Here is a 26,754-nt window from a genome sequence, read left to right as displayed (position 1 = left end):
CGCATGAGAGAGGAGAGGGTCAGAGGGAGAAGCAGGCTCCCCGCTGAGCCGGGAGCCCGATGTGGGACTCGATCCCAGGACCCTGGGATCATGACCTGAGCCGAAGGCAGTCACTTAACCAACTGAGCCATCCAGGCGCCCGGGAGAGGGAGAGTCTTAAGCAGACTTTGCACTGAGCACTGAGCCCAACACAGGGCTTGATCTCATGACCCTGAGATCATGACCTGAGCCAAACTCAAGAGTCAGATGCTTAACCAACTGAGCCAGCCAGGACCCCCTCATTGACTGTATTCCTTATGCTCTGCTTTTTATTCTTGTGACTAACTCATTCCACAACTGGAGGCCTGTATCTCCTACCCCTCTTCACCCATTTTGCCCAATCCCTCACCCCCTCTCCTCTGGCAGCCATCAGTTCTCTGTATTTATAGTTCTGATTCTGCTTTTCATTTGTTTATTCATTTTCTTTTAGATTCCATTTATGAGTGGAATCATATGGTATTTGTCTTTCTCAGTCTGACTTATTTCACTTAGCATAATACCCTCTAGGTCCATCCCTGTTGTCTCTAATGGCATGGTCTCAGCATTTTTTATGGCTGTGTAATATTCCATTGTATATGTAAACCACATTTTCCTTATCCATTCATCTGTTGATGGATACTTAGTTTGCTTCCATGTCTTGGTTATTCTAAATAATGCTGCAATAAACATAAGGGTTTGCCTGGTTGAGATTTACTCCTGTTCTTATAACAGGCAAACTACCATATACTTTCCCCTCTTTCATTGGCTTTGGGAAAATTTAGAGTGACCTTTGAATACAGAAGTTTCAAGGGCTAATAGTGTTACCCACAGAAGCAATGTACCCAGTTACAGAATTTTAAACTCTATCCTGTTTATTATAAAACTTAAAATACCTTCTCCAGGCAAGATCCAAAATAATTGCATCCTATTCCATAATTCTCCTTCATCCCCTATATTCAATGTAATCTATCAGCTTGTGCTAAAAATGGAATCCATCTGCATTTGGTCAAGGTTGAGGGACAGTGAGGAAATCTTGTGCCTGTTTAATGTAATCAGTGTCTCTTTCAATGTCCACCTTGGACTTTGAGGTCAAATCCAGGCCTGAGGAAGAAAAAGGTTCATATCCAACCTTGTTGTCTTTCCTTCGGTAGTACATGCGTGTCAGCACAGTCAGTAGAAAAGTCTCCAGTATGAGGAGGTGGCAATTCATCACTGCAGCATGGAATGAAATATAATGTAAGTTATGCCAAATTGTAGAGGTGGTATCCCACCAGCAGCCCTGGCATATGAGTTCAGCAACACTTTCTCCAATTTGTCCTCAAACCAAGTCTAAAGATATTAAGTTGTCATAAGTAACATAGCAGATTAATGGTAGAGCCAAAACCAGAACTTGACTCTCTACCTTCTGCAAATGGAGGCTAGCATTAAACCCCATTTCTTTTGTGTGTTTTATCATCATGACCTTCCTTCTTTTTTTTTTTTTTTTTTTTTTTCTGAGAGAGATCGAGCAGTGGGGAGGGGCAGAGTGAGAGAGAATCCCAAGCAGATTCCACGCTTAGCATGGAGCCTGATGTGGGGCTTGATCCCACAACCCTGAGATCATGACCTGAGCAGACATCAAGAGTCGGATGCACTTAACCGACTGAGCCACCCAGGCGCCCCCGTCAGCATGACCTTCTGCTTTCAAACCACACCCATTCCTCTCCCAGAAGCTGAGGATCGAACCTGTAGCTTCCTAGGTTGGCCATCAGGACTGGCCTCAAGCTGTGGGATTGCAGCTCTCCTCTGTGTGGTCGGAGAATCCACCATCTCCTTAAAACCCCACTAGGATTTCTCAGGAGATCCCTTTCTGAGTATTCTTAACAGAAGCCAGGCTGGCCCAACCTCTCTTCCAAGGTCCTCTCTTCCCTGACCCTCCTTTCTCGCCCATTCTGGAATGAGAGAGGAACTCTCTGTGCTCACCTTGAGACCTGATTTTAGAGGAAAAGGGAGGTGAACAAGCAATCTGCCCGCTGTTGGCCAAGATTGAGAAGATGGATGGCTGCAGGGCAGTCAGGATGAGGAGAACCTGCAGAACAAAAGAGAAGGAAGGGCAGGAGGGGCCCAGCACCCGTGGCATTGAGGCCAATAGGCCCCCTGCTGTGCTTGACCTTCCACAGTGCATTCAACTGACCTTTCGATCTGTGCACTTACAGAGGGCTAAAACTCACTTAAGTAAAGTTTTGTGGAGTTTTAATCTTTAGGCAAATTACAATCTTGTCTTCTACCCAATATTTTACGATAATCTGTGACAAGAAACAAGAACTGATTGGGGGTCCATGTTTATATCCCTATCTCAGCCATGGCTACTGATGAACAGTCAGTGGATGAACAGGGTGGATGGTTAGAGAAGACTATTTCCATCTGGCTCAAGGACCTGAGATTCCCTGATCTTAGAATGAGGGGCAATTGGCCATGAAGGAAGGCGCCCTTTGAAAAATCTCTACTGTGCCAGGGGGTGGGCGGAAGGGGGAAAAGGGGAATTAATGTTCAATAGGTACAGAGTTTCTGTGTGGAAGGCGAAAAAATTCTGGAAATGGATGGTGGTGATGATTGCACAACAATGTGAATGCACTTACTGCCACTGAACTGTACACTTAAAAATAAATTGGTGGGGCGCCTGGGTGGCTCAGTCGGTTAAGTGACTGCCTTCGGCTCAGGTCATGATCCTGGAGTCCCGGGATCGAGTCCCGCATCGGGCTCCTTGCTCGGCAGGGAGTCTGCTTCTCCCTCTGACCCTCCTCCCTCTCATGCTCTCTGTCTCTCATTCTCTCTGTCTCAAATAAATAAATAAAATCTTTAAAATAAATAAATAAATTGGTAAATTTTATGTATATTTTGATACAACAAGAAAAAAAAAAGAAGAAAAAAAAATCTCTGTCCAGAGGCTCCAGCAACACCATTTGTCTTAGTACTTGTCCTCCCTGAGCACACTTTTCTGAAGCATCAGCCTCTTCAAGGCAGACTCAGCATGTCCAGGTGTCCCCACAATAGTCCTGGGCAAGCTCGGCAGTCACAGGGTTTTTAGACTGTGGCAAGACCCTAAGTACTTCTGGGGCCCAGATCCTTTCTGCCCTTTCAGTCCCTGACTCAATTCAGGCTCTTCTGGCCTCTCTCTTCTTCAATTCTACCTACTATATGCCCAGAAATCCACATTTCGGAGGCATCTGCTTAGATCAAATGAGAATTTATGTGAAAGCACACTGTTAACTATAAAGCAGTCACGAAGCTGTGGGAGTAGGAGAAGGGCCTAGCTAGGAGACAGAAAGAATGGAGAGAGAAGGAAAACAAGATTGGACTAGAAATCATTGCATTTGCTTTAGAGAATGGAAAGTGTCAAAGTGAAAAATGTGCCTTGCGGAGAACTTTCAGAAGAGGTGTGCAGGCAGCATGATGAGAAAAAGGAATGTGGATTTGAGAGTCAGACAGATCTAGGTTTAAATTCTAGTCCCACACCTATGTGCCTTCGAGCAAGCCCAATGATGTCTCTGGGCCTCATTTGTACAATAGAAATAATAATGACTCCTAAGATTATTGTGAAAATTTAGATGTAATGTATGAAAAATCCCTAACATGTGGTCAAGGTAGTTCATAACTATGATAATGCTGATGCTCCTGGTGGTGATGAATTATAGAGCTTTAGAAAGTGTTGGGTAGAAAAGAAAAGAAAAAAGCAAAGGTAGAAGAATTTAAGGTTGATAATACACATTCTAGGAGTTGAAGTGCATCCCCTAAAACGATATGTTAAAGTCCTAACCCCCAGTACTTCAGAATGTGATCTTATTTGGAAACAGCATCATTGTTGATTAACTCATTAGGTGTCATGAGTTAAGATGACATCATGCTGGAGGAGAGTGGATCCTTATTCCCATATACTGTTGTCCTTATAAGAAGAGGAAAAGAGACACAAGACACACGACACATGCCATGTCATGGTGGAGGCAAAATCTGTGATGCAGCTGCCAGCCGGGGAGTGCTGGCCAACCACCAGAAGTTAGGAAGAGGCAAGGAAGAATTCTCCCCTATAGGTTTCAGGGGGAGCATGGCCTGGTCGACACCTTGATTTTGAACTTCCAGCCTCCAGAACTGTGAGCAAAGAAATTTCTGTTGTTTTAAGCCACCCAGTTTGTGATCCTTTGTGAGGGCAGCACTAGGAAGCTATTACAGCACAGAAAAGCAAAAGCTGGGAAGGGACAGGAATCGTTTTCTAAAGCTCACAGGAAACCTAGGCTTAAGAAGGTTTCCAGACCCACTTTTGGTCTTTATTAGTCTCATCTCCTAACCCCAGTTACTGGTAGCTCTAATATTAACCATCTTTACTCTCCCAGGGTGTAGTTACCTGAAAGAGGGCAAATTTGGCTCCTATATTCTGCTCGCCCAGGTGCATCTTGGCTTGACGGAAAATGATGGCCAGGGTCCAGAGAGCCAACAAGGTGGACACACCGAGGAGAGTGTTGATCCACAGAGCTGTGCTCTCTTCAGAAATCTGGTGGCAGATCAGAAAGTAGTCAGTGAGGGAGGCAGGGTTTTTCTCCTCCTTTTATTTCTGTTCTTCCATGGTGGGAAAGGTAATAAAAAAGGCCCAAAGCTTTGGCCTGTTCCACTCTCCTCTCCCCACCAGGGTCTCCAAGCCTCTACTTTTCCACGGCCATACTGTTACTGGGACTACCCTGTCTGTGGGGCCCTGTTGCAGGGGATGTTGGCTCCAGCTCTTCCTTCTAGAGCTCAGAGGTACTAAGTGAGTCTTGGACTTTGCTGCCCCTTATTCCTGGCTTACGTCTGCTGGGTCATAGATGCCATCTGGGATGAGAAACAGGCCCACCAGGCTCAGTGTTATCTTGAAGAAGGCATACTGGAATGGGCCCAACATCAGCAGCTGAAGCTTCTTCCTGAAGGAAGAAGAGGGTTAGGAACATGACCCCACAGACTGCCTACCTCAAGAACACCTTCCAGCTCCCTCACTGGGCTCCTGAGCTGAAGCTCAGCTGCCATAACAGACACCAAAATGGCTCAATGGATGGGGACATAGGAAGAAGCCAGAATGTTGAGAGCATTGGAAACCCTCTTCTTGTCTCCCACTCACCCCCAGACCAGAATGCTGCCCTTTGGGCTGCCTTTTGGGCAAGAACTATGTTGACCCCAACCTCATTAACCAAAATGGACACAAGGGACAAGTAAGTAGCCCAAAGTCCACTTTGCTCCATGTGGCTAAAGTTTGTAGGCAGCAGTGAGCTTAAGTGATAGAAATTGGAGTTCTCCTTCCTCTGCTCTCCTCACCCCTGAGTGGGTGCCCAGTGTGTGGGTGGGGGCTGTGGGATGCCCACCCTTTCATCACTGGCTTTGTTCCATAGCAGCCTGATTCCAAGAGACTTGAAGCAGGGCTGAGAGAGCCAGAGAGGCTCCTGGGAGAGTGCAGGAAGAGGCTAACCTGTTCCTCGAGGGAGCCTCTCCCTCCCAGCTTACCTGGTGAGCATGAATGGGGGGCAGCAGGGGCAGCAGCAGCAGCAGGGGCCTGTGTGGACCATCATCGGAGTGTCCTTCAGTGTCCTCATTACTGCCTCCTTCCCACCAAAGCCTTCCACTATGACCCTCATCAGCAGGTAAAAGCATACCGCATAAAACCTGGAGTGGGAGCAGAGGTGGGCCTCACAGAGGGGGAGGTGGCAGCCAGCTGAGGGGATACCAGACTCAAGGGGTGCAACAGAGGTGGGGCTCACTGAGGGGGTCACAGTAGGGACCAGGCATTCAGAATGTGTGACCCAGCAAGAGGGAGAGACAGGACAGGGTCCAGGGGCTGAGGATGAGAGGAATTGGGGCCTGTAGGAACAAAATGGTTGACTAAGGATGAACAGAACCAGAAGTTCAAGAGACCTGATTAGCACAAGTTGAAAGGGGACTGGATTCATGATCAATTAGTTTGCAGGGATTTATGGAAGGGATATGGGATAAAAAAAGATGTGGACTCTGGAGTCCTGGGCGAGTGGGGAGCAAAAGGGTACCCAGCTCAGAGCTGGGGGTGGGGCAGGACACTCACGAGGTTATGGCCATTTCCACGAGCATGAGGGAACGAGGGATCCAGAGACCAAAACAGCAGAACACAGACACGACCTACTTGGAGAGGAGCAAGAAGCTGGTTGCAGCGAGAAGGGAGTCTTTGTGCTCTAACCCTGTCAAACCTTTTGTGGCAAGGGCTCAAGGAAGCAAAACCTGAACAACTGGGGTGTCATTACTGTAAGTGGTCGGCTGGAAAAAATAACTAATTAATTTTTTAAAAATCAACTAATTTTTAAAGGTTTTTTTTATAACTTTTTTTTTTTTTAAGATTTATTTATTTGACAGAGAGAGAGACAGCGAGAGCAGGAACACAAGCAGGGGGAGTGGGAGAGGGAGAAGCAGGCTTCCCGCAGAGCAGGGAGCCCAATGCGGGGCTCGATCCCAGGACCCTGGGATCATGACCTGAGCCGAAGGCAGACGCTTAACGACTGAGCCACCCAGGCACCCCTAAAGTTTTTTTTAAATTCCGTGGTCAGTTCCTTCTGTATCTAGGGTTGGAGACAGCAGGTCCCCTTAAGTCCGGCGCTCTTTTCCTATATCCCTGGAGTAGTGTAGGTAAGTTCATCCTTAGGAGGAACTGGGTCAAGATCCAACCCTTCCTTTTCAACATCACATGTTACTAGAGCATCTCTGATGATTTGAGATGGCCCAAGCAGGTGTCTTCTGCTAGAAAAGGACCTCAAGGGCTCCATTCTCCACCCCGGACACACACACAGACCTTATAAGGAAATGGAAGTCCAGTCTTATGGCCTGGGAGCAAGCCAGAGACCTATATAATGTTTGTGAGAGTGAGTTAAAAAGGTCTACAATGTAAGGGTAGAGCTGAGTATGTCCCCATGGAAAAAAAATTCTTTCCCTCTTTCCCCTCTGAGGAACCACTGCTTTCCTGTATAGGAAGGAAGCTTGCTTTTAACAGTAATACTGTGGCAGGAAATAATGAGTGGGGCTGCTGGTGGGCTGAGCAGTTTCTGCAGCTGTCACTTGGCTCTAAGAATTCAAACTCCCTGTCCCACTGCCTATTGGCCTTCCAAGCATGGGGTCCTGACTGCAAACGGAAATCCCATTACAGCCCCCCAGGCAACACTTTGCTGACTTGAATTGCTGAGTTTAGAGGAATTCTCAAAATGGTTCCTGTCTCTTGTTTAGTCCCTCCCAAATGGCAGCTACAAGGCCCTTACCGTGGGTGCAGAGCTGCTCCAGAGCAGGGTCCTCCTCTTGATGGGGCACCGGGTGTTCTTGTACAGGTAGACAGCATCCTCCAGGAAGATGATGACAGAGCCCAGGGCAAACAAGGTCATAATGACTGTAAGGGCAATTTCCATAGGGCCCAGTGCTAAAGTGGAAAGAGAGGGCAGACTCTCCTGAGCTGAAGTCTAGGACCGAGGGGCAGAAGATGTGGGCTTCTTCATTTGGATCTAAATTGCTTTACCATATCTAGAATTATCTGGTCTAGGCTCCCACCCATGCAGAAGAATGGCATTTTCTTAGAATATCCAACATGTGACTAAAAGTAGTCATTCTTCTGCATGGATGAAAGACTAGACCAGATAATTCTAGGAATGGTAAGGCTTACCTCAACCAGGATATAGACACCAAACAAGTTTTTACTTAACTAGCAAAAATTTTGAATTAGGAGGTTGGCCATGCCTGGTCAACTTTATTACTTTCCAGTGAAAGGTGTCATGCTAGCAGACGTGGACCAATTAACATTATAATTAAAGCAGAATGTAATTAATGGTATCCTTTAGGGCTGTTTAAATTTTTTTTTTTTTTTTTAAGATTTTATTTATTTATTTGAGAGAGAGAACACATGAGAGGGGATAGGGTCAGAGGACGAAGCAGACTCCCTGCCGAGCAGGGAGCCTGATGTGGGACTCCATCCCGGGACTCCAGGATCATGACCTGAGCCGAAGGCAGTCACTTAACCAACTGAGCCACCCAGGCGCCCCAGGGCTGTTTAAATTTGATTTCAAAAATTATGTCATGAAACTGGGACATTAGGAAGGGATTTTTTTTTTTTTTTTAAGATTTTATTTATTTATTTGACACAGAGAGAGAGACAGAGAGAGAGAGCACAAGCAGTTGGAGTGGCAGGCAGAGGGAGAGGGAGAAGCAGGCTCCAGGAGAAGCGGGCTCCCTGAGGAGCAGGGTGCCCATTGCGGGGCTCGATCCCAGGACTCTGGGATCATGACCTGAGCCGAAGGCAGTCGCTTAACCAACTGAGCCACCCAGGCACCCCAGGAAGGGATTTTAACAGAAGAGAAATGGATACACATAAAGACTCCAAAGACATTTGACTCATGTTGGCCTCATAATTAGTCTTAAATTAAATGTGGTTCAGTAGCTTTCTTTAGTGTTTATTGCAATCATTTGAGTAGTTGTTAAAAACTAGCTGTCCAGGTCCTACCCTCAGAGATGCTCCTTCAAAATCTTTGTGAAGAATGTGTAATATTTTTAAAAAACTTATTAGCACTCAATTAAAAAAACAAAAAAATTATTAACACACCCACACATATATGGTCATCTGATTTATCACAAAGACTCCACTACAATTTATGGCGAAAAGGATGTTTTATTCAAGAAAGGTTCTGGGTTAACCGGATATCCTTTGGTGTATAAAAAAGAACATTGACCCCTCCTTCACATCATCCAAAAACACCTAAATGTGAAAGTTAAAACAATAAAGTTTTTAGAGGAAAACAGAGAAGTATATCTTCATGACTTTGAGATGGGCAAAGATCTTTTAAAATAGGACACAAAAGCATGACCCATAACTTTAAAAATTGATAAATTGGACTTTCTTAAAATGAAATATTTTCATTGGTCAAAAGAAACCATTAAGAGAGTGAAAAGACAAGCTCAGACTGAGAGAAGATATTTGAAATACAGATATCCAACATAAGACCAGTATCCATCCATATATAAAGAATTCCTATCGGTCAGAAAAAGACAACACGATTTTTAAAAATGAAAAAAAAGGGGCGCCTGGGTGGCTCAGTCGTTAAGCGTCTGCCTTCAGCTCAGGTCATGATCCCAGGGTCCTGGGATCAGCCCCGCATTGGGCTCCCTGCTCAGCGGGAAGCCTGTTTCTCCCTCTCCCACTCCCCCTGCTTGTGTTCCTGCTCTCGCTATCTCTCTCTGTCAAATAAATAAATAAAATCTTTTTTTAAAAAAATGGAAAAAAAGACCTAACCAGTTACTTTACAGAAGAAGATACGTAAATGTTTATGAAGCATAAAAGGTGCTAAATATCAATAGTCATCAGGGCAACACAGATGTGAGATGCCATTACATACCCACCAAAAGGGCTAAAATTAAAAGGACTGATGATTCCAAGTGCTGATGAGGATAAGGGGAAAAGGAATTCATTTATTTCAGCTGGGAGGGCACAACCATTTTGGAAAACAGTTTGGTAATATGTATTAAAGCTAAACATACACCTACCCTATGACACAGAAATTCCACTCCTGGATACATATTCAATAGAAATGAGTGCTTATGAACACTGAAAATATGCTCAGAGCAGCATTATTCATAATGGCCCAAACTGGAAACAGCTCATATGTATCCAACAAGAATACAGACAAATACAGTTGACTCTTGAACAACCCAGGAGTTAGGGGCTCCAACCCCTGCACAGTTCAAAATCTGTGCATAATTTTTGACTGCCTCCAAACTTAACTACTAATAGCCTATGGTTGACTGGAAGCCTTACTGATAATATGCTTAGTTGATTAACACATGTTTTGTATGTTATATGTATTATGTTTTGTATTCTTACAATAAGGTAAACTAGAGAAAAGAAAATGTTATTAAGAAAATCATAAAGGGGCACCTGGCCGGCTCAGTTGGTGGAGCGTGTGATTTTTGATCTCGGGGTTGTAAGTTCAAGCCCCATGTTGGCTGTAGAGATTACTTAAAAATAAAATCTTTATTTAAAAAGGGAAAATCATAAGAGAAAATATATTTACAGTACCGTGCATATATTTATTGAAAAAAAATCCTCATATAGGTGGACCTGCACAGTTCAAACCCATGTTATTTTTTTTTAAGATTTTTTATTTTATTTATTTGACAGAGAGAGAGCACAAGCAGGGGGAGCAGCAGAGGGAGAGGGAGAAGCAGACTCGCCGCTGAGCAGGGAGCCTGATGTCAAGCTCGATCCCAGGTGCCCCAAACCCATGTTATTTAAAGGTCGACTGTAAATTGTGATATATTCCCACAATAGAATATACACACAATAAAAAATAATAAACTGATACATGCAACAAAAGAGATTAATCTTAAAAACATAATGATGAGTGAAGGAAGCCAGATACAAGAGTATATATATACCGTTTGATTTTGTTTATATAAATTGAAAAATAGGGGAAAATGATCTGTAGAGGTGGTAGAGGTTAAAATAGTGCTCTCAGGAGGCATAGTAACTGGGGAGGGAGTACAAGAGACCCTACTGGTTACTTGAAATGTTCTATTTCTTGATCTAGGTGGTGGTTTCACAGATGTACACACTGGCAAAAATGCATCACAATATACACTTGAGATCATTACCTTTTACTGTATATAATTTATACTTAAAAAAAGGTCTCATGTCAACAAAGAAGATTGCAAAATTAGCCCAGTAAAATTATAACCATGTTTGGGAAGAGAAAGGTAGAAAAGAGTTGAAGGAAAGAGTGGGACACGAATATCTTTCTTTATCTTACAAAGTGCAAAGTCAGGAAGTACTGCCCGTGGTTGGCACAATAAGAAATTATCTAAAGGGATAATAAATCTATAAAGATAACCAACTAAAAATATTGACATAATTGTAGGGAGAACGGAAAAAGGTCAGGGCTGAGAAAGAGAGAGTGCACACGAGTGGGGGGGAGGGGCAGAGAGAGAGAAGAATCCCAAGCAGAATCCCCCCCACCTCCACTGAGTGTGGACCCCCCCAAACCCCCCCCCCAGTGCTCAGTCTCACAACCCTGAGATCACAACCCCAAGATCATGACCTGACCCGAAATCAAGAGTCCCATGTTCAATCAGCTGAGCCACCCAGCCGTCCCAATTCAGTAGATTTCTCAAAACCAGTGTCCGTTGTGGGAAGGCAGAGTCACTGCTAGAGGCTCTCTTGGCAGGATTTGCCCACCCCTGCTTGACCCTTGTCCTCACAGGCTCAGGGAGAGCTGAGAGTGAAAAGAGCCCTTTCAAAAGCCGTTCAAGGCCAGAGACTTTCCCAGTCTTCACTGTCTCGACTGCTCCCTCCTCTTTGAAAATCTGCCCCACCTTGACTCCCAGAACCACAGTCCCCGTCATGGCCTCTGACCCTAAGTCTCTGGCACTGATCCCTCATCCCCTCCCACGCCCTGTGTTCCCCATCTCAAACATTGCAGCTCCGGTCTTCTCTGTTTATTGAGGTCTAGGATTTCCCTACCACTCCTTCAGCCTCCCAATAACCCTGCAAGCTGTGCTGCCTCCAGAACTTGGTGGTGCTTGGTTTCTGCCCATTCAGCTTTTTTCCCTGAGCTCCCAGTGGCTGGCTTCTCCTCACTGAGTTCTCAGTTCAATGCCCCTCCTCAGCCAGCCTTCCTTGAGTGCCCTTGTGATGCTGCTCCCCCATCTGCCTCCCACAGTGAGGCTATTTACATATTTATTTACTTGCCTATTTTCTGCTGCCTTCCCCCTCCCACCTTCCCCACCCTTGTAAACTCCTGGAAGGCAGAGACTTTGTCAGGCTTTGTTTGTTCTCTGTTGCATCTCCAAATGCGTGCAACAGTAACTGTGGCTATTTGTTGAATGAAAGAAATAACTCCATGAGAATTCCTATTGTCATCTCCATTTTATAGGCTTTTCCAGGAAACTAGGCTTAGAGAGTTAAGCACATTGCCCATGGTCACACAGCCTGGAAGTTATGGGGCTGGGATTAAAACCCAGGGGTTTTGGGGCGCCTGGGTGGCTCAGTTGGTTAAGCGACTGCCTTCGGCTCAGGTCATGATCCTGGAGTCCCGGGATCGAGTCCCGCATCGAGTCCCGCATCGAGTCCCGGGATCGAGTCCCGGGATCGAGTCCCGGGATCGAGTCCCGGGATCGAGTCCCGGGATCGAGTCCCGCATCGAGTCCCGCATCGGGCTCCCTGCTCGGCAGGGAGTCTGCTTCTCCCTCTGACCCTCCCCCCTCTCATGTGCTCTCTCTCTCAAATAAATAAATAAATCTTTAAAAAACAAACAAACAAAAAAAACCACCCAGGGGTTTCTGGCTGAGCCCACACTCTTAACCTTTGCACACACTGACTCTTGGTGTGTGTTCCCATAGCAATGGGAGCGAATGTGAAGTGATATAAACCATGAAACCCAACCCTACAAAGTTGTTTAAGTTTATGAAGGTGGGTGGGGGCATATGTGACTGTTCAGTACAGACATGCTTTTGCAATCTCTTGTAACTTCTGGCTTTGGCACTCTATATTCTCTCTCCAACTTGCAGTATCTATAGGCTCTTGTATCCACTGCCCCAGCACAAAAGCTGAGAGAGAAGATTCTCAGCATCCATAGCCTGACACTACTGCTCTCCATAAAACTCGTTTATCTTCTTTGAAGACTGTCCCTACCTTATTTTCCTGCATCTTAATAGATACCATGGGACAAAAGTGTTCTATGGCCAGAGGATTTTTGGAAATGCCTTAAAGTTAAACCTGTTTCTTCCCATACTCAAGTTTTTAATCTGATTTACACTAATTTCCTAGTGGAGGTTATAGAATATAGCTTTTACAAAACTTATTTTTCTATAGATTCTGTGTTCATGAGGCACTACTTAAGATTAGTATTCCAAAAAACACACTTTGGGAAATGCTTGTCTAACTGACCATTTTGAATTCAATTACACCTTTAGCAACTAGCAAATTTCCCACTGTGTCCACAATAGTAGTGAAGATAATTTTTTTTTTAAATAATGAAAACAATATTAGAGCATTAAAATTTTGAAAGAGTATCTCCCATAATTCTAGTTAGTTCCTACCTAAAAGTTATTTTCGTTTTTGCATATTTGTCTTCATGGGAGTTAAGAGCGTAGGCTCTGGAGTCAGAGACACCTGAGTTCAAAGTAAAATCCCACTTACTGCTTGCTCTTGACCTTGGACAGGTTATTCATCCTCTCATTAACCTCTTAGCACAGCACCTGGCATGTAGTATTTGTTCAATAAAAAGTAGCTTTAAAAAACACCCTGGTTAAAGTGCATACCGATTGTATTACTGCAATTATACTCTAAGATTGCATACATTTTTGACTAGCATTTTACCACAGCCATCAAAAATGATTTTTATAATTATTTTTTAAATTACAAAAATTTCAAAAATAAAGAGAATAATAGAGCAAACAGGAATATATATACCCATAACCCATTTTTTTTTAAAGATTTTATTTATTTATTTATTTGAGAGAGAGAATGAGACAGAGAGAGAGAGCATGGGAGGGGGGAGGATCAGAGGGAGAAGCAGACTCCCCGCTGAGCAGGGAGTCCAATGCGGGACTCGACCCCGGGATTCCCAGGATCATGACCGGAGCTGAAGGCAGTCGCTTAACCAACTGAGCCACCGAGGCACCCCCCATAACACATTTTAAAGAGTGTTACAATATTGCCAGTTTTGCTTCAAAAATTATTTTTAGAAACATAAAACATTACAGATGTATTTCATGGCCCTTGTACATGCCTCCTGGATCATTTTCCCTTCCCCACCTCACCTCCCAGAGTTAACTACTGTTCTGACGTTGGTGTATATCTTTTTCACTTATGTTTTAATTTTTCACAATATAGGTACATACTCAACATACTATATTGCTTTGCGTTTTACAAAATCTACATAAATGGGGGCACCTAGGTGGCTCAGTCGGTTAAGCAGCTAAGCGTCTGCCTTAGGTTCAGGTCATGATCCTGGGTTGGAGCCTGAGGGCCCCCCTCTGACTTCTTGCTCTGGGGGGAGCCTGCTTCTCCCTCTGCCCCTCCCCCACTTGTGCTCGCTCTCTCTCTCTCTCACTCTGCTCTCTCTGTCTCTCAAGTAAATAAATAAAATCTTTTTTTAAAAAAACTACACAAATGGCATCATTCTGCAAAATGCTTTTCCCACCTAACATTGTTTTCTTGATATTATTTTCATTATGACAAACAAATGCTTCCATAAATATTCTTGGACGTGTCTGCTAAGCACATATGGGAGAGTTCTTTTATGTGGACACTTAAAATCAGAATTTCTGGGCTGGAGGAGATGAGAATCTGTCGTGCTGCAGCGAGCTGATCACTCTCCACAGTGGCTTTCCCAGTTAGATTCCCACCGGTGGTCCACGAGCCCTCTCTGTCACCTCAGATTCACTATAGGGAAATGTCATTGTTTCATTCACGGCTCCCTAATTCCTGAGTAGAGTATCTTTTTGTCCATTTATTGGTCATTTGGGTTTCTTCTGCATGAACTGTCTGTTCACATATTTTACACTCTTTGTATTGGGTAATTTCTCTTATACTGACTTCTTATCCTTTGTTAGTTAGGCTTGAAAATATCTTCTCCCAGTCAGGGTGTGGTATTTAACATTGTTTATAGTGTCTTTAGTTGTATAAAAGTTTGCTTATGGAGTCAATCTTCCTGATCATTTGTGCTTTCTTGTGTTTTAAGAAATTATTCTCCACTCCCAATCATAAAGATATCTGTCTATATTGTCTTTTGTCAAAATGTGTGCATTTTGCATTTAGGTATTTAAGCTGTCTGCATTAAAGCTACGTTGGAGCTATTTTCCCACGGATTTTTTTGTCCCAGGGACAAATACATTGTCCAGACCACTTCTCGAGGAGTCCGTTCTGCCCACTGGTGTGTGTGGCATCCCTTCACAGAGTGCGTGCCCAAACGGGCTCTATTTCTGGGTGCCCTGTTCGGTTCCGTGTTTCTACTCGTTAGGCCCCTTGCACTTACTACTCATTGCTTAGTCTTATTATAAGTCGTAATCCCTGGTAGGGCAGGTACCCTCCATACACATTTTCAAAATTGTCTTGGCTTTTCCTGGCCCTTCACGCTTTCACAGAAATGTTTGGATCAGTCCATTTAAAAAATCCTGTAGGGACTGTCATTGCAATCATGTCACAGACATTTCAAAAACGTGTTTAGTAGTTCTCCCCGAAGACCTCCTCTTCAAATGGCAACCAACTTAAGGGGCAACAGTTTACAGATGGAGGAGGAAGGGTTTTGCCATATCCTCAGGGCAAAGCCTCTTCCAGGCTTTCCTGTTTCTGGGGGTCATCGCCTCTGCCCTCACCCCGTGCCCCAGGGTGGTGGTTGCGGGCTCTTTTGCCTTCACTTACCCCGTCTAGCTATTTACCGGGTAGCCCGCTCTTTCTTCGACTTGCCTCTGTTCTCCAACCTCCCCTGTCTTTCCTTGACACCATTCTGGCTCAGACTCTTGATCCCCACGCTGGGCTGGGGCGATAACCTCCAATGCCTAGCCCTGCTTCTCAAGGCTCTTCTTCCCCGAAGTCCATCCTGTTTACTGATTAATGATTTTGCACTGTCCAGCCCCTCCCAGTCTCAGCTCCCTCACCGGCTCCTTCTGTCTGCAGGATAAAGTACAACTCCTCTGCCTGACACTCATCAGGCCCCACCTCACCTGCCCAGCCCTCTCGGTTGTCCCCTGCTTCTCCACCAGCAACCTGGAATCCTGCCCGATTAAGCTCCTCAGCATCCGGGGAACCTGCCTGCCCCTTCTGTCTGCATCCCCACCCCAGCAGCGCCCACCGCCTGCTCTCCACTCTCTAACATTCCCCCTGGGAATGAGGCAGTGCGTTGGACTACCAGACCCAGAACGGTCTCCCTACTTTGAAGATCCTTGGTGCTTCTATTTGCACATTCTTTCACAAAGCAACGTGAGATCGATTTTTACTGTGTAAGGCAGGGTTTCTCAATCTCAGCACTGTCAACACTTTGGCCAAGGTAACTCCTTGTCATGGGGGACTTTCCTTTGTATTCAGGGCAGCATCCCTGGCATCTCCACTAGATGCCACTGGTACCCTCTAGTTGTGGCCACTGAAGGTCTCTACTCATTGCCAGAAGTTCCTTGGGGGACCAAACTGCCTCTGGTCGGCAACTGCTAGTGTAAGGGAACACTCCTGCCACAAGCTGCACTCTGAACGAGAGGTTCCTCAAGCTGGATGTAGCAGCTAGCTCCTGGCATGAACCCCAGAGTAGCTGCAAAGCCTCTCTGGACTCTCTGGCGGTTGTCATTCGCTCTGAAACCAGGCTGAACGTTGTCCAAGCACATGCCCATATCTGCCTCCTGATCCACACTGACTACATCCCGTTGGTCAGAAAGTCTACTCGATGAAGTGACGGTATCAGGAAGGAGCATGGGAAAAAACATTAAAGATACCATAGAGGGGGTGCCTGGGTGGCTCAGTCGGTTAAACGTCTGCCTTGGGCTCAGGTTGTGATCCTGGGGTGGTGGGATTGAGCCCCACATGGGGCTCCCTGCTCAGTGGGGAGTCTGCTTCTCCCTCTCCCTCTGCCCCTCCCATCACGCTCATGCTCTCTCTCTCAAATGAATAAATAAAATCTTAAAAAAAAAAATACCATAGAGGGGCGCCTGGGTGGCTCAGTCGTTAAGCATCTGCCTTCTGCTCGGGTCATGATCCCAGGGTCCTGGGATTGAGCCCCATGTTAGTCTCTCTGCTCAGCGGGAAGCCTGCTTCTCCCTCTCCCACTCCCCCTGCTTGTGTTCCCTCTCTCGCTGTCTCTCTCTGTCAAAATAAATAAATAAAATCTTAAAAAAAAAAAGAAACATAACTTTATAAAAAAAAATACCGTAGAGATACAGACTCCTCTTCATTAATATCTAAGAGGTGGTTAATCATGCCGTAGGAAAACAAGATAAAATACAGATAGGAGCCACATTTGCTAGAACAACGCTAGGATCATTTGGTTGTCATATAGGCGGCCAGGGAATAAACCGAGTCCCATCTTCTGCTCTGCACTTTCAAAAGCAATTCAGTATAAGATCTGATTGGCCAACATGGTCAGAATACTTCTACAGGCATGCCTACGTTTTAATGACCGCCCCTCTAGAATGATGTAGACCCTTTCCCAAAGAGGCTATTATGCAGGCCCCAAGGAGGATTCTTTGGGGCTTGGATCATACAGGCATCATCTTGAGTCCCTGGATGGCTCTAGGGTTTGAACAATGCTCCAGGCCAGTGTCCCCACCTTGCATGAGCTTTGAGGCTGGGATCTGTGAGAGGTCCAGCTTGCAGCTTTGTCTCCCTGGCTAGGCTGCCATGCCCCTCCTCTGGCCTCTTGGCTCCTTGAGGAGTTGCTCTTGTCCAAGGGCTTCACCATGACAGACACTCTCCAGGCTGGTCAGCTCAGGACCACCTCTGTCAGCTGTCCTGGCTTCCTGCTGGGATGCTCATTTCTCCTTCCAGTTCCCTGGGGAGGGCCCCTGACTCACCTCGCAGAAGCTGGGCTGCAGTGGGAGCGTGAGAGAAGCAGGCGGAGGGGATGCTGTAATTGGTTTTCAGTAACTCCAGAAGATCTGCGGTGTACCTGTAGAGATACCAGCCCACGTTCAGAACTTGGGGACTTGGGGAGGCAAGGGGGGGACCAGAAGGAACACCAGTTATCTGACACTCCCTCAAACACTCCTGAGTTCAGGGAGCTTGTACATTTCCCCTCGAGGCCCCGATTCTTAGAGGAAATGGCAAATGAGCCCAGACTAGTATGTAAGACAAGTGCCACCTAGGCCATAGGCAGGCTTGGCTTCGGTGCCCAAAGAGTCCACGGTTCCCTCTCTCCATTTCCACTGGGGCAACAGGCCAGGCACTGACCAGAAAGAAAGAGCAGGGCCTCAGAGAAAGAGTGGGCCCTGAGCACCAGGGAGGGGTCCACAGCAGGTTGGGGCTCTGTGCCTGCCCCTCACAGCCCCCCGCTCTGAGATTTTTCTCTTCCCAGTTGAGGGGCAAAGCCAAGGCTCTGAAGGATCACACTCTGGCCCCCAGGACCTCAGGGCCAGCCAGACCATTATTCGTCTGCCTCGTCCTGTGTCCTGGGAGCCAAAGGCCCCAGGAGGGAGAAAGGGCCAGGCCAGTGTGATAGGGAACACCATTGCTCAGCAACTGGCTCTTGGCTCTGGGCCTGCCACCCTCACTCACCTGGGGTCAAGCTTTATCTGAGTCCTGTCTGGTTCCATCGTCTTCTCTCCCTCTCTGGCTTTCCCAGCAAGCACTGAGGGGCAAGGAGGGGCAGGCAGGTGGGGGCCCTGAGGGAGGTGGCTCCTGCTGGTCCTGCTGCCTGCCGGCCTTTGTCAGAGAGAGGACGGCGGCCACGTGTAAGGGGAATGGCAGGATCTTCTCCTCTGCCTCTCTTTTCTCAGGCTTCCCGTGCCCACAAATCCCTAGAGCTTATCTCAGAGTTTACCCCAGAGGAATTTGATCCTCTTGGCTGGCTGAGATCCCTGGCTCCTGACTCCTCCTTCTCCTAGGTGTTGTCCTTCCTGCCTCCCTCCCACAATGCCTTTGGCTACCCTTTGCCACCTGCCAGCCCTCATGCTACATCCCCTCTAACGAGTCTTCTAGGGTGGTGGTGGAATAAAGTTCTCTATCCTCCCTGCAATACTACCAGTCAGCAAACCCCTGTCTCCCAGAACCTGGCTGGAACTTGATCTCTGGTCTCCTGGAGACGGGAGAGTCAAGGCCAGCTCCCTGACTGCATTGGCACTTTGGTCTGGCATGCAGAAGGGAGAACGAGCTGGAAAAAACAGACGAGGCCCATGTGGGTTTCCCCAGTCTCAGCCTTCCTCATCCTGATGATGGGCTTACCCTGCCAAACAGCAGCCAAAGACGCAGCAAAGATGCAGGGGTACTTAAGAGGCCAGAGTCGCTGAGTGAGATTTCTGAGCATTTTGACAGATTCTGAAAAGCTGTGCCAAATTATGTTTCTGAACTTTTTATTGATTAGTGATTTCTCTTCTCTCTCCAAGTAGATTTAAAGCCATTTGAGCCCAGGCACAGTACCCCTAGGTTCCTGGCACAGGGCCCAATACATATGGATTGAATGCTCTTTAGAATTGGTCACGTGACTGATAAACTAGTGAAAGCTTGGCCGCAGCAGCAGCAAATGTTTGTTGACCATTTTTGGTGCCCCGGGTGCTGTAGGAAATGCAGTATGTTCCTTATCTTGTTGAAACTTTACAACTGCTCTTGGAAGGTAACTACTGTCTTTATTCCCATTTTACAGATGAAGAAACTGAGGCTCAGAGAAGTTCTGAGGCCAGGTTGGATAGAAAGCCATGAGAGTGTGGAGTGAGGCAAAAAGGGACCTAGGTCAGGAGCTCTGTTGAGGTTCAGGTAAGAATTCCGAAAGTAAGAAAAGAGCCCAGGAGAGGGACAAGAGAGTGGATTCTGGGATGGTGAGGAGCTACAATCAGAGGAAGCAGTTACTGGTGGGTACCAAGAGGACTCTCTGCTGCTGTCCCTGTACACCTCAAATGTCTCCCAAGGGTCAGGCATGGTTCTGTCCCTCTGTTACCCTCCTCCTAAAGTACACCTCTCAGGACAGAACAGTGTAGGGATCCAGGAGTCTCAGGGACCCAGTTCCCTCCTGAGGTGGAGGGGATAGCAAAAGGAATACACGGGCATTGACCCACAGAGGGTCACTTGCCTTGATCCCACCCTGACAAAGACACAGGCTGACTCAGCTGCCTCAAACATGTGACAGGAACACCCTCCAGGTCATTCATCTCTAGCCTGGTGAGAGGCCTTGAGCTTAATTGTCCCAAGGCCTGAACTTTAGACTTCCCCAGAAGAGGTAACAGGGCACTGAGGATGTTCTCTGAAACTTCTTCAGGGAGGCAGGAAAAGGGGAATGAAGAGCGAGAGGGAGTCAGGAAAGGAAGGCGGCTGGGCTGACACTCTTCTTGCAGCAGGGGCTGGGAGGCCCGGGGGAGACTGGCTGACTCTTATGGATGTTGGATACGGCATCCAACGGCAGGTTGGATGACAATGGAGAGAGAAATGATGGGGTGTTGGTGAGAGGGAGGGCTTTAGCTCTGAGGGGGTACACTGCTGCCCCACCCAGAGTCCCTAGGTGGCCATCTTCCAGACAGCGTGACCCATGGATTAGCCGAGGGCAATGATGGCCTGACTCAAGGCCAGCCCATCCCTAGCTAAGGTATGGCCAGAGAAGATGAGCTGGAGCAGCCAATCAGATTCTTCTCTTGCTAATTTTAGACAGCTTGCTGTCAAACACTGAACTTTAGGCCCAAGAGGAATGAATCATTCTTCATTTCATTGTTTTGGCTTAATTATTCTCACCAAATTATATGATCATACAATAGGACGCCTGTCACTTCAATTTTGGCTCTCTCAGTGTAAGGACCATTTTTGAGAAAAAAACCCAGAAATTTCATCAGTTTTCCTCAAGGGTCCTCAATCATTTGATATTTATTTATTTATTTAAAGATTTTATTTATTTGACAGAGAGAGAGACAGCGAGAGCGGGAACACAAGCAGGGGGAGTGGGAGAGGGAGAAGCAGGCTTCCCGCAGAGCAGAGAGCCTGATGCGGGGCTTGATCCCAGGATACTGGGATCATGACCTGAGCCGAAGGCAGACGCTTAACAACTGAGCCACCCAGGCACCCCAGTCATTTGATATTTAAAGGCCATTCTCTCTTTTTAAAAAAATGCCTTACTGAGGGCGCCTGGGTGGCTCAGTCGCTGGGCGTCTGCCTTCGGCTCAGGTCATGATCCTGGAGTCCCGGGATCGAGTCCCGCATCGGGCTCCCTGCTCCACGGGAAGCCTGCTTCTCCCTCTCCCACTCCCCCTGCTTGTGTTCCTGCTCTCGCTATCTCTCTCTCTGTCAAATAAATAAAAATAAATAAATAAATAAATAATTTTTTAAAAAAAGCCTTACTGAGATAAAATTCACATAACATAAAACACACCTTTTTAGTCATGGTAAAGTATGTAATTCAGTGGGTTTTCGTGTATTTGTAATGTTGTGCAACTATCACCATTAATCTAATTGCAGAATATTTCCATTAGTCCAGAAAGAAACCTCCTACTTCCCAATTCTTCCTTCTTCCCATCCCCCTGGCAATCACTCATCTACTTCCTCTCTCTATTGATTTGGTCTGATTCTGGACACTTACCTAAATAGACACTTATCATATAATACGTGGTGTTTCGTGCTGACTTTTTTTATTCAGCATGTTTTCAAGGCTTGTCTGTGTTGCAGCATATACCAATACTTTGCTCCTTCTTATGGCTGAATAATATTCCATCGTGTGGATATGCCGTATTTTGTTTATCCATTCTTCAGTTATGGGCATTTAGGTTGTTTCCATTTTTTGGCTATTATGAATAATGCTGCTACTTTTCCTGAACTCATTTACTAGCTCTGATTGTGTGTGTGTGTGTGTGTGTATTCTTTAAGGTTACCTATATATAAAATTGTGTCATCTGCAAATGGAGATTTGCAGTGTGGATGATTTTATTGCCTTTTTTTTTTTTTACCTAATTGCTCTGGCTAGAACTTCCAGTATAATGTTAAATAAAAATGGCAAAAGCAAGCATACTTGTCTTGTTCCTGATCTTACAGGGAAAGCTTTCAGTCTTTCACCATTAAGTATGACGTTAGCTGTGCGTTTTTCATAAATTCCCTTCATTTGAGAAAAGTCCTTTCTATTCCTAGCCTGTGGAGTGTTTTAATCATGGAATAGTGTTAGATTTTGCCAAATGCCTTTTCTGCATTAAGAAAACCACATATTTTCTTTCCTTCTCTCTATTACTGTGGGGGAGTACACTGGCCGGTTTGTATACGTTGAACAGCTCTCGGGTTCCTGGGATAAATCCTAGTTGCTCATGGTGTATAATCTTTTTAATATGCTGCTGGATTCAGTTTGCTAGTATTTTGCTGAGGATTTTTGCCTGTATGTTCATAAAGGATATTGGTCTGTAGGGGGTTTTTTGTGATGTCTTCAGCTGGCTTTGGTATCATGGTAATATTGACATCATAGAATGAATTAGGAAGTGTTCTTTCCTCTTCTATGTCTTGAAAGAGTTTGAGGAGGTCTGGTGTTCATTTTTTCATGTCAGATAGAATTTACCAGTGAAGCTATAGGCCTTTTTTTTTCTGAAGAGCCTACTAGGTTGTCAACCTTGTTGATTTTCCTTTCTTCAACTTTTAGCTGTTTTAGACTAGCTTCTTATTGGTTGATGACTTTTTGGGTGATTTAAATGGTATTCCAATATCACTTCTATCAACCTCATAAAATTCTGCCTCTTTTGCAAGATTTTAAATCTCCCTTTGTAATAAATTTTCATTGTACCTGCACTTGGCATTGTTTTGCATTGCAGTTGAGGAAAAGGAAGATGCGAGTTTGAATGAAAGCTGATGTTTGAGTGGGGCCTCATTGCTTATTCATTAGTTAACATTTTCGTGTTATGTTGTTTTGTTTACTACATAGCATCATAAATTTAGGGATTCAGATAATGACAACTAAGAATGCAAAAAGCCCCGTTATTCTAAAACCACCAACATCAAAATATATGGTGCTAAATTCAATAAATAAAACAAAATGTTTGCAACAGACTCTAGAGATCAGCATGCAGGATGCTTGTTAGGGAATCACTTTGGAATCAATGCCTGCAAAAGTGAAGGAAAGGAAGCAGGACTGAGCAGGGAAGTCAATCTGTGGTGAAGGGCCCAACAACAGCCTCAGCCAGTCCAGAGGTCACATAGGGGCTGGATGGCCCTTCAGAATTTTCTGCATTGGGGCAAAGTGTCTGGGCCTTTCTACTTCATGTTGAACACTCCTTGGATGCAAACTGCTATGGAAGGAGGTGGGACCTTGGTGAGGTAATTTTCGTGAGGGGAGGCACTCCCCAAAGCTGAAGCCATCTTCTAGCAACTGAGGGATAAGTTCTTCATTCCTGAGGGGGGTCTGGGAAGCCCCTCACAGTGCCACCCACAGATCTTGGCATATATGAAGAAGTCAGAATCTGCTGGGAGAGAGAAAAGAAAGCTTACTCAAAACTAATGCTGGAATCATTGACGATAATGATGTGAGAAAAAGACACATTAGACCTTTACCTTCTATCTTACCCCTACATTAATTTCAGATTAAAGAATTAAATGGAAAAGAAAACAAGAAATGCAGTTAAGTATTCCTCAGATAGAAGGAGAGGGGAAAACTTCGAAGTAAGATAAAGTGGTGCTAAGGAAATGATGAATAGATTTGATTACAGAGAAACAACAAAAGTTTTACATTAAAAATTGCATACAAAAGGGGCGCCAGGGTGACTCAGTCAGTTAAGTGTCCAACTCTTGATTTTGGCTCAGGTCATGATCTCAGGGTCATGAGATCGAGCCCCACGTCAGGCTTGAGATTCTCTCTCTCCCCCTGCCCCTCCCACTGCTCCCACAGGCTCACACATGCTCTCTCTCTCAAATAAATAATAAATCTTTTTAAAAAATTACACACAAAATCAAAAGGCAAACGACAAACTGGAAACACTGTTCAAGAAACACAGTCAAGGGCGCCTGGGTGGCTCAGTTGGTTAAGCGACTGCCTTCGGCTCAGGTCATGATCCTGGAGTCCCGGGATCAAGTCCCACATCGGGCTCCCTGCTCAGCAGGGATTCTGACACCTGCTACAACATACCAACTTTCAGGGCTGCTAAAGGCCAACGATGAACCTGAGGACATTATGCTCAGTTGAAGAAGCCAGACGTAAAAGGACAGATACTGTGTGATTCCATTTATATGAGGTCCCTAGAATAGTCGGATTTATAGAGACAGAAAGTAGAACAGTGGTTACTGGGTGCTGGGGGACGGGGGGAGTGAGGAGTTACTGTTTACTGGGTACAGAGTTTCTGTTTGGGATGATGATAAAAGGCCTGGAATGGATGGTGATGACGGTTGCACAACATGGTGAATTTACTTAGTGCTGCAGAACTGGACACTAAAAAGTGTTTAAAATGGTAAAATTTATGTTATGTATATTTATCACACAAGAAAAAAGAGAAAAATACCCCAACACTTCCACATTGAGACGTGAGCAAGCAAAAATGTAAAAGGGCAATTCACAAAACAACTACAAGAAAATGACCTCTAGGTGTATAAGAATACTTAATTTTTAAAATTAATTATTTTTTTAATTTAAATTCAATTAACATATAGTGTATTATTCGTTTCAGAGGTAAAGGTCAGTGATTCATCAGTCTTTTTTTTTTTTTTAAGATTTTATTTATTTATTTGACAGCGAGAGATACAGCGAGAGAGGGAACACAAGCAGGGGGAGTGGGAGAGGGAGAAGCAAACTCCCCACGGAGCAGGGAGCCCGACACGGGGCTTGATCCCAGGACCCTGGGACCATGACCTGAGCTGAAGGCAGACACTTAACTGACTGAGCCACCAAAAGTTGATGGTATTTTGATAGGGATTGCATTGAATGTGTAGATTGCTCTAGGTAGCATAAACATTTTAACAATATTTGTTCTTCCAATCTACAAGCATGGAACATTTTTCCATTTCTTTGGATCTTCCTCAATTTCTTTCATAAGTGTTCTATAGTTTTCTGAGTACAGGTCCTTTGCCTCTTTGGTTAGGTTTATTCCTAGGTATCTTATGGTTTTGGGTGCAATTGTAAATGGGATCGACTCCTTAATTTATCTTTCTTCTGTCTAGTTGTTGGTGTATAGAAATGCAACTGATTTCTGTGCATTGATTTTATATCCTGCCACTTTGCTGAATTTCTGTATGAGTTCTAGCAATTTTGAGTTGGAGTCTTTTGGGTTTTCCACATAGATTATCATGTCATCTGCGAAGAGTGAGAGTTTGACTTCTTCTTTATGGATTCAGGTTTTTTAATTTCTTTTTGTTGTCTGATTGCTGAGGCTCGGATTTCTAGTACTATGTTGAACAACAGTGTTGATGATGGACATACCTGTTGTGTTCCTGACCTTAGGGGAAAAGCTCTCATTTTTTCCCCTTTGAGAATGATATTCACTTTGGACTTTTCATAGATGGCTTTTATGATACTAAGGTATGCTCCCTTTATCCCTACACTGTGGAGAATTTTAATCAAGAAAGGATGCTGTACTTTGTCAAAGGCTTTTTCTGCATTTATTGAGAGGATCATATGGTTCTTGTCCTTCTTTTATTAATGTGTATCAGACTGATTGATTTGCAGATGTTGAACCACACTTGCAGCCTAGGAATAAATCCCACTTGGTCGTGGTGAATAATCCTTTTAATGTATTGTTGTGTGCTATTGGCTAGTATCTTTTGAGAATTTTTGCATCCATGTTCATCAGGGATATTGGTCTGTAATTCTCCCTTTTGATGGGGTCTTTGTGTGGTTTTGGAGTCAAGGTAATCCTGGCCCCATAGAAGGGGTTGGAAGTTTTCCTTCCATTTCTATTTTTTGAAACAACTTCATAAGAATAGGTATTAATTCTTCTTTAAATGCTTGGTAGAATTCTCCTGGGAAGCTGTCTGGCCCTGGACTCCTGTTTGTTGGGAGGTTTTTGATTACTGCTTCAATTTCCTTGCAGGTTATGGGTCTGTTCAGGTTTTTTATTTCTTCCTGTTTCAGTTTTGGTAGCTTATACATTTCCTAGGAATGCACCTATTTCTTCCAGATTGCCTAATTTGTTGGCATATAGTTGCTCATAATATATTCTTATAATTGTTTGTATTTCTTCAGTGTTGGTTGTGATCTCTCCTGTATCATTCATGATTTTATTTATTTGGATCCTTTCTCTTTTCTTTTTGATAAGTCTGGCCAGGGGTTTTTCAATCTTATTAATTCTCTCAAAGAACCAGTGCCTAGTTTCATTGATCTTTTCTACTGTTCTTTTGGTTTCCATTTCATTGATTTTTGCCCTAATCTTTATTAATTCTCTTCTTTTGGGTTAGGCTTTATTTGCTGTTCTTTCTCCAGCTCCTTTAAGTGTAAGGTTAGGTTGTGTATTTGAGACCTTTCTTGTTTCTTGGGAAAGGCTTGTATTGCTATATACTTCTCTCTTAGGACCACCTTTGCTGCATCCCAAAGGTTTTGAATAGTCATGTTTTTCATTTGAATGAAAATGAAAACAAATTTTCATTTGTTTCCATCATTTAAAAAAATTCTCCTTTAATTTCCTGGTTGACCCATTCATTCTTTAGTAGGATGCTCTTTAACCTCCATATGTTTGAGTTCTTTCCAAAATTCCTCTTGTGACTGAGTTCAAGTTTCAAAGCATTTTGGTCTGAAAGTATGCATGGAATGATCCCAATCTTTTGGTACCAGTTGAGACCTGATTTGTGGCCCAGTATGTGATCTATTCTGGAGGATGTTCCATGTGCACTTGAGAACGATGTGTATTCTGTTGCTTTAGGATGCAATGCTCTGAATATATCTGTGAAGTCCATCTGGTCCAATGTGTCATTCAAAGCCCTTGTTTCCTTGTTGATCTTCTGCTTAGATGATCTCTCCATTGCAGTGAGTGCGGTGTTAAAGTCCCCTACCATTATTATATTATTATCAATGTGTTTCTTTAATTTTGTTATTAATTGATTTATAAAATTGGCTACTCCCATGTTAGGGGCATACATATTTATAATTGTTAGATGTTCTTGTTGGATAGACCCTTTAA

At 44.7% G+C, this 26,754-nt stretch overlaps 1 protein-coding gene across 1 annotated transcript; it reads right to left on the bottom strand.

Annotated features, from left to right (window-relative positions):
• Positions 1-1,024: 1,024 nt before the first annotated feature.
• On the bottom strand, positions 1,025-18,303 carry SLC51A (solute carrier family 51 member A). Its single transcript, XM_045902097.1, has 9 exons — positions 18,266-18,303; positions 17,566-17,696; positions 7,290-7,444; positions 6,092-6,165; positions 5,521-5,679; positions 4,835-4,946; positions 4,397-4,543; positions 1,981-2,086; positions 1,025-1,230 (listed from the first exon to the last, which is right to left on the bottom strand). The coding sequence occupies exons 1-9, from the start codon at positions 18,301-18,303 to the stop codon at positions 1,025-1,027; spliced, it is 1,128 nt and encodes a 375-aa protein (XP_045758053.1).
• Between the last annotated feature and the right edge of the window lie 8,451 nt (positions 18,304-26,754).

The sequence above is a fragment of the Mirounga angustirostris genome, unplaced genomic scaffold (genome assembly GCF_029215605.1).
Source record: "Mirounga angustirostris isolate CCGP_5_RB_7025 unplaced genomic scaffold, mMirAng1.0.hap1 SCAF_1, whole genome shotgun sequence".
Classification (NCBI taxonomy): Eukaryota; Metazoa; Chordata; class Mammalia; order Carnivora; family Phocidae; genus Mirounga; species Mirounga angustirostris.
This window is presented reverse-complemented; position numbering and strand designations above follow the sequence as displayed.

Bases quoted from the DNA above. Each gene is read 5' to 3' on its own strand.
- SLC51A (XM_045902097.1), bottom strand. From the start codon at position 18,303: ATGGAACCAGACAGGACTCAGATAAAGCTTGACCCCAG. The intron at 17,697-18,265 runs GTGAGTGAGGGT...TGCCTCCCCAAG, and splicing joins CAGATAAAGCTTGACCCCAG to TCCCCAAGTTCTGAACGTGG. The intron at 1,231-1,980 runs GTGAGCACAGAG...TCCATGCTGCAG, and splicing joins CTCTAAAATCAGGTCTCAAG to TGATGAATTGCCACCTCCTC.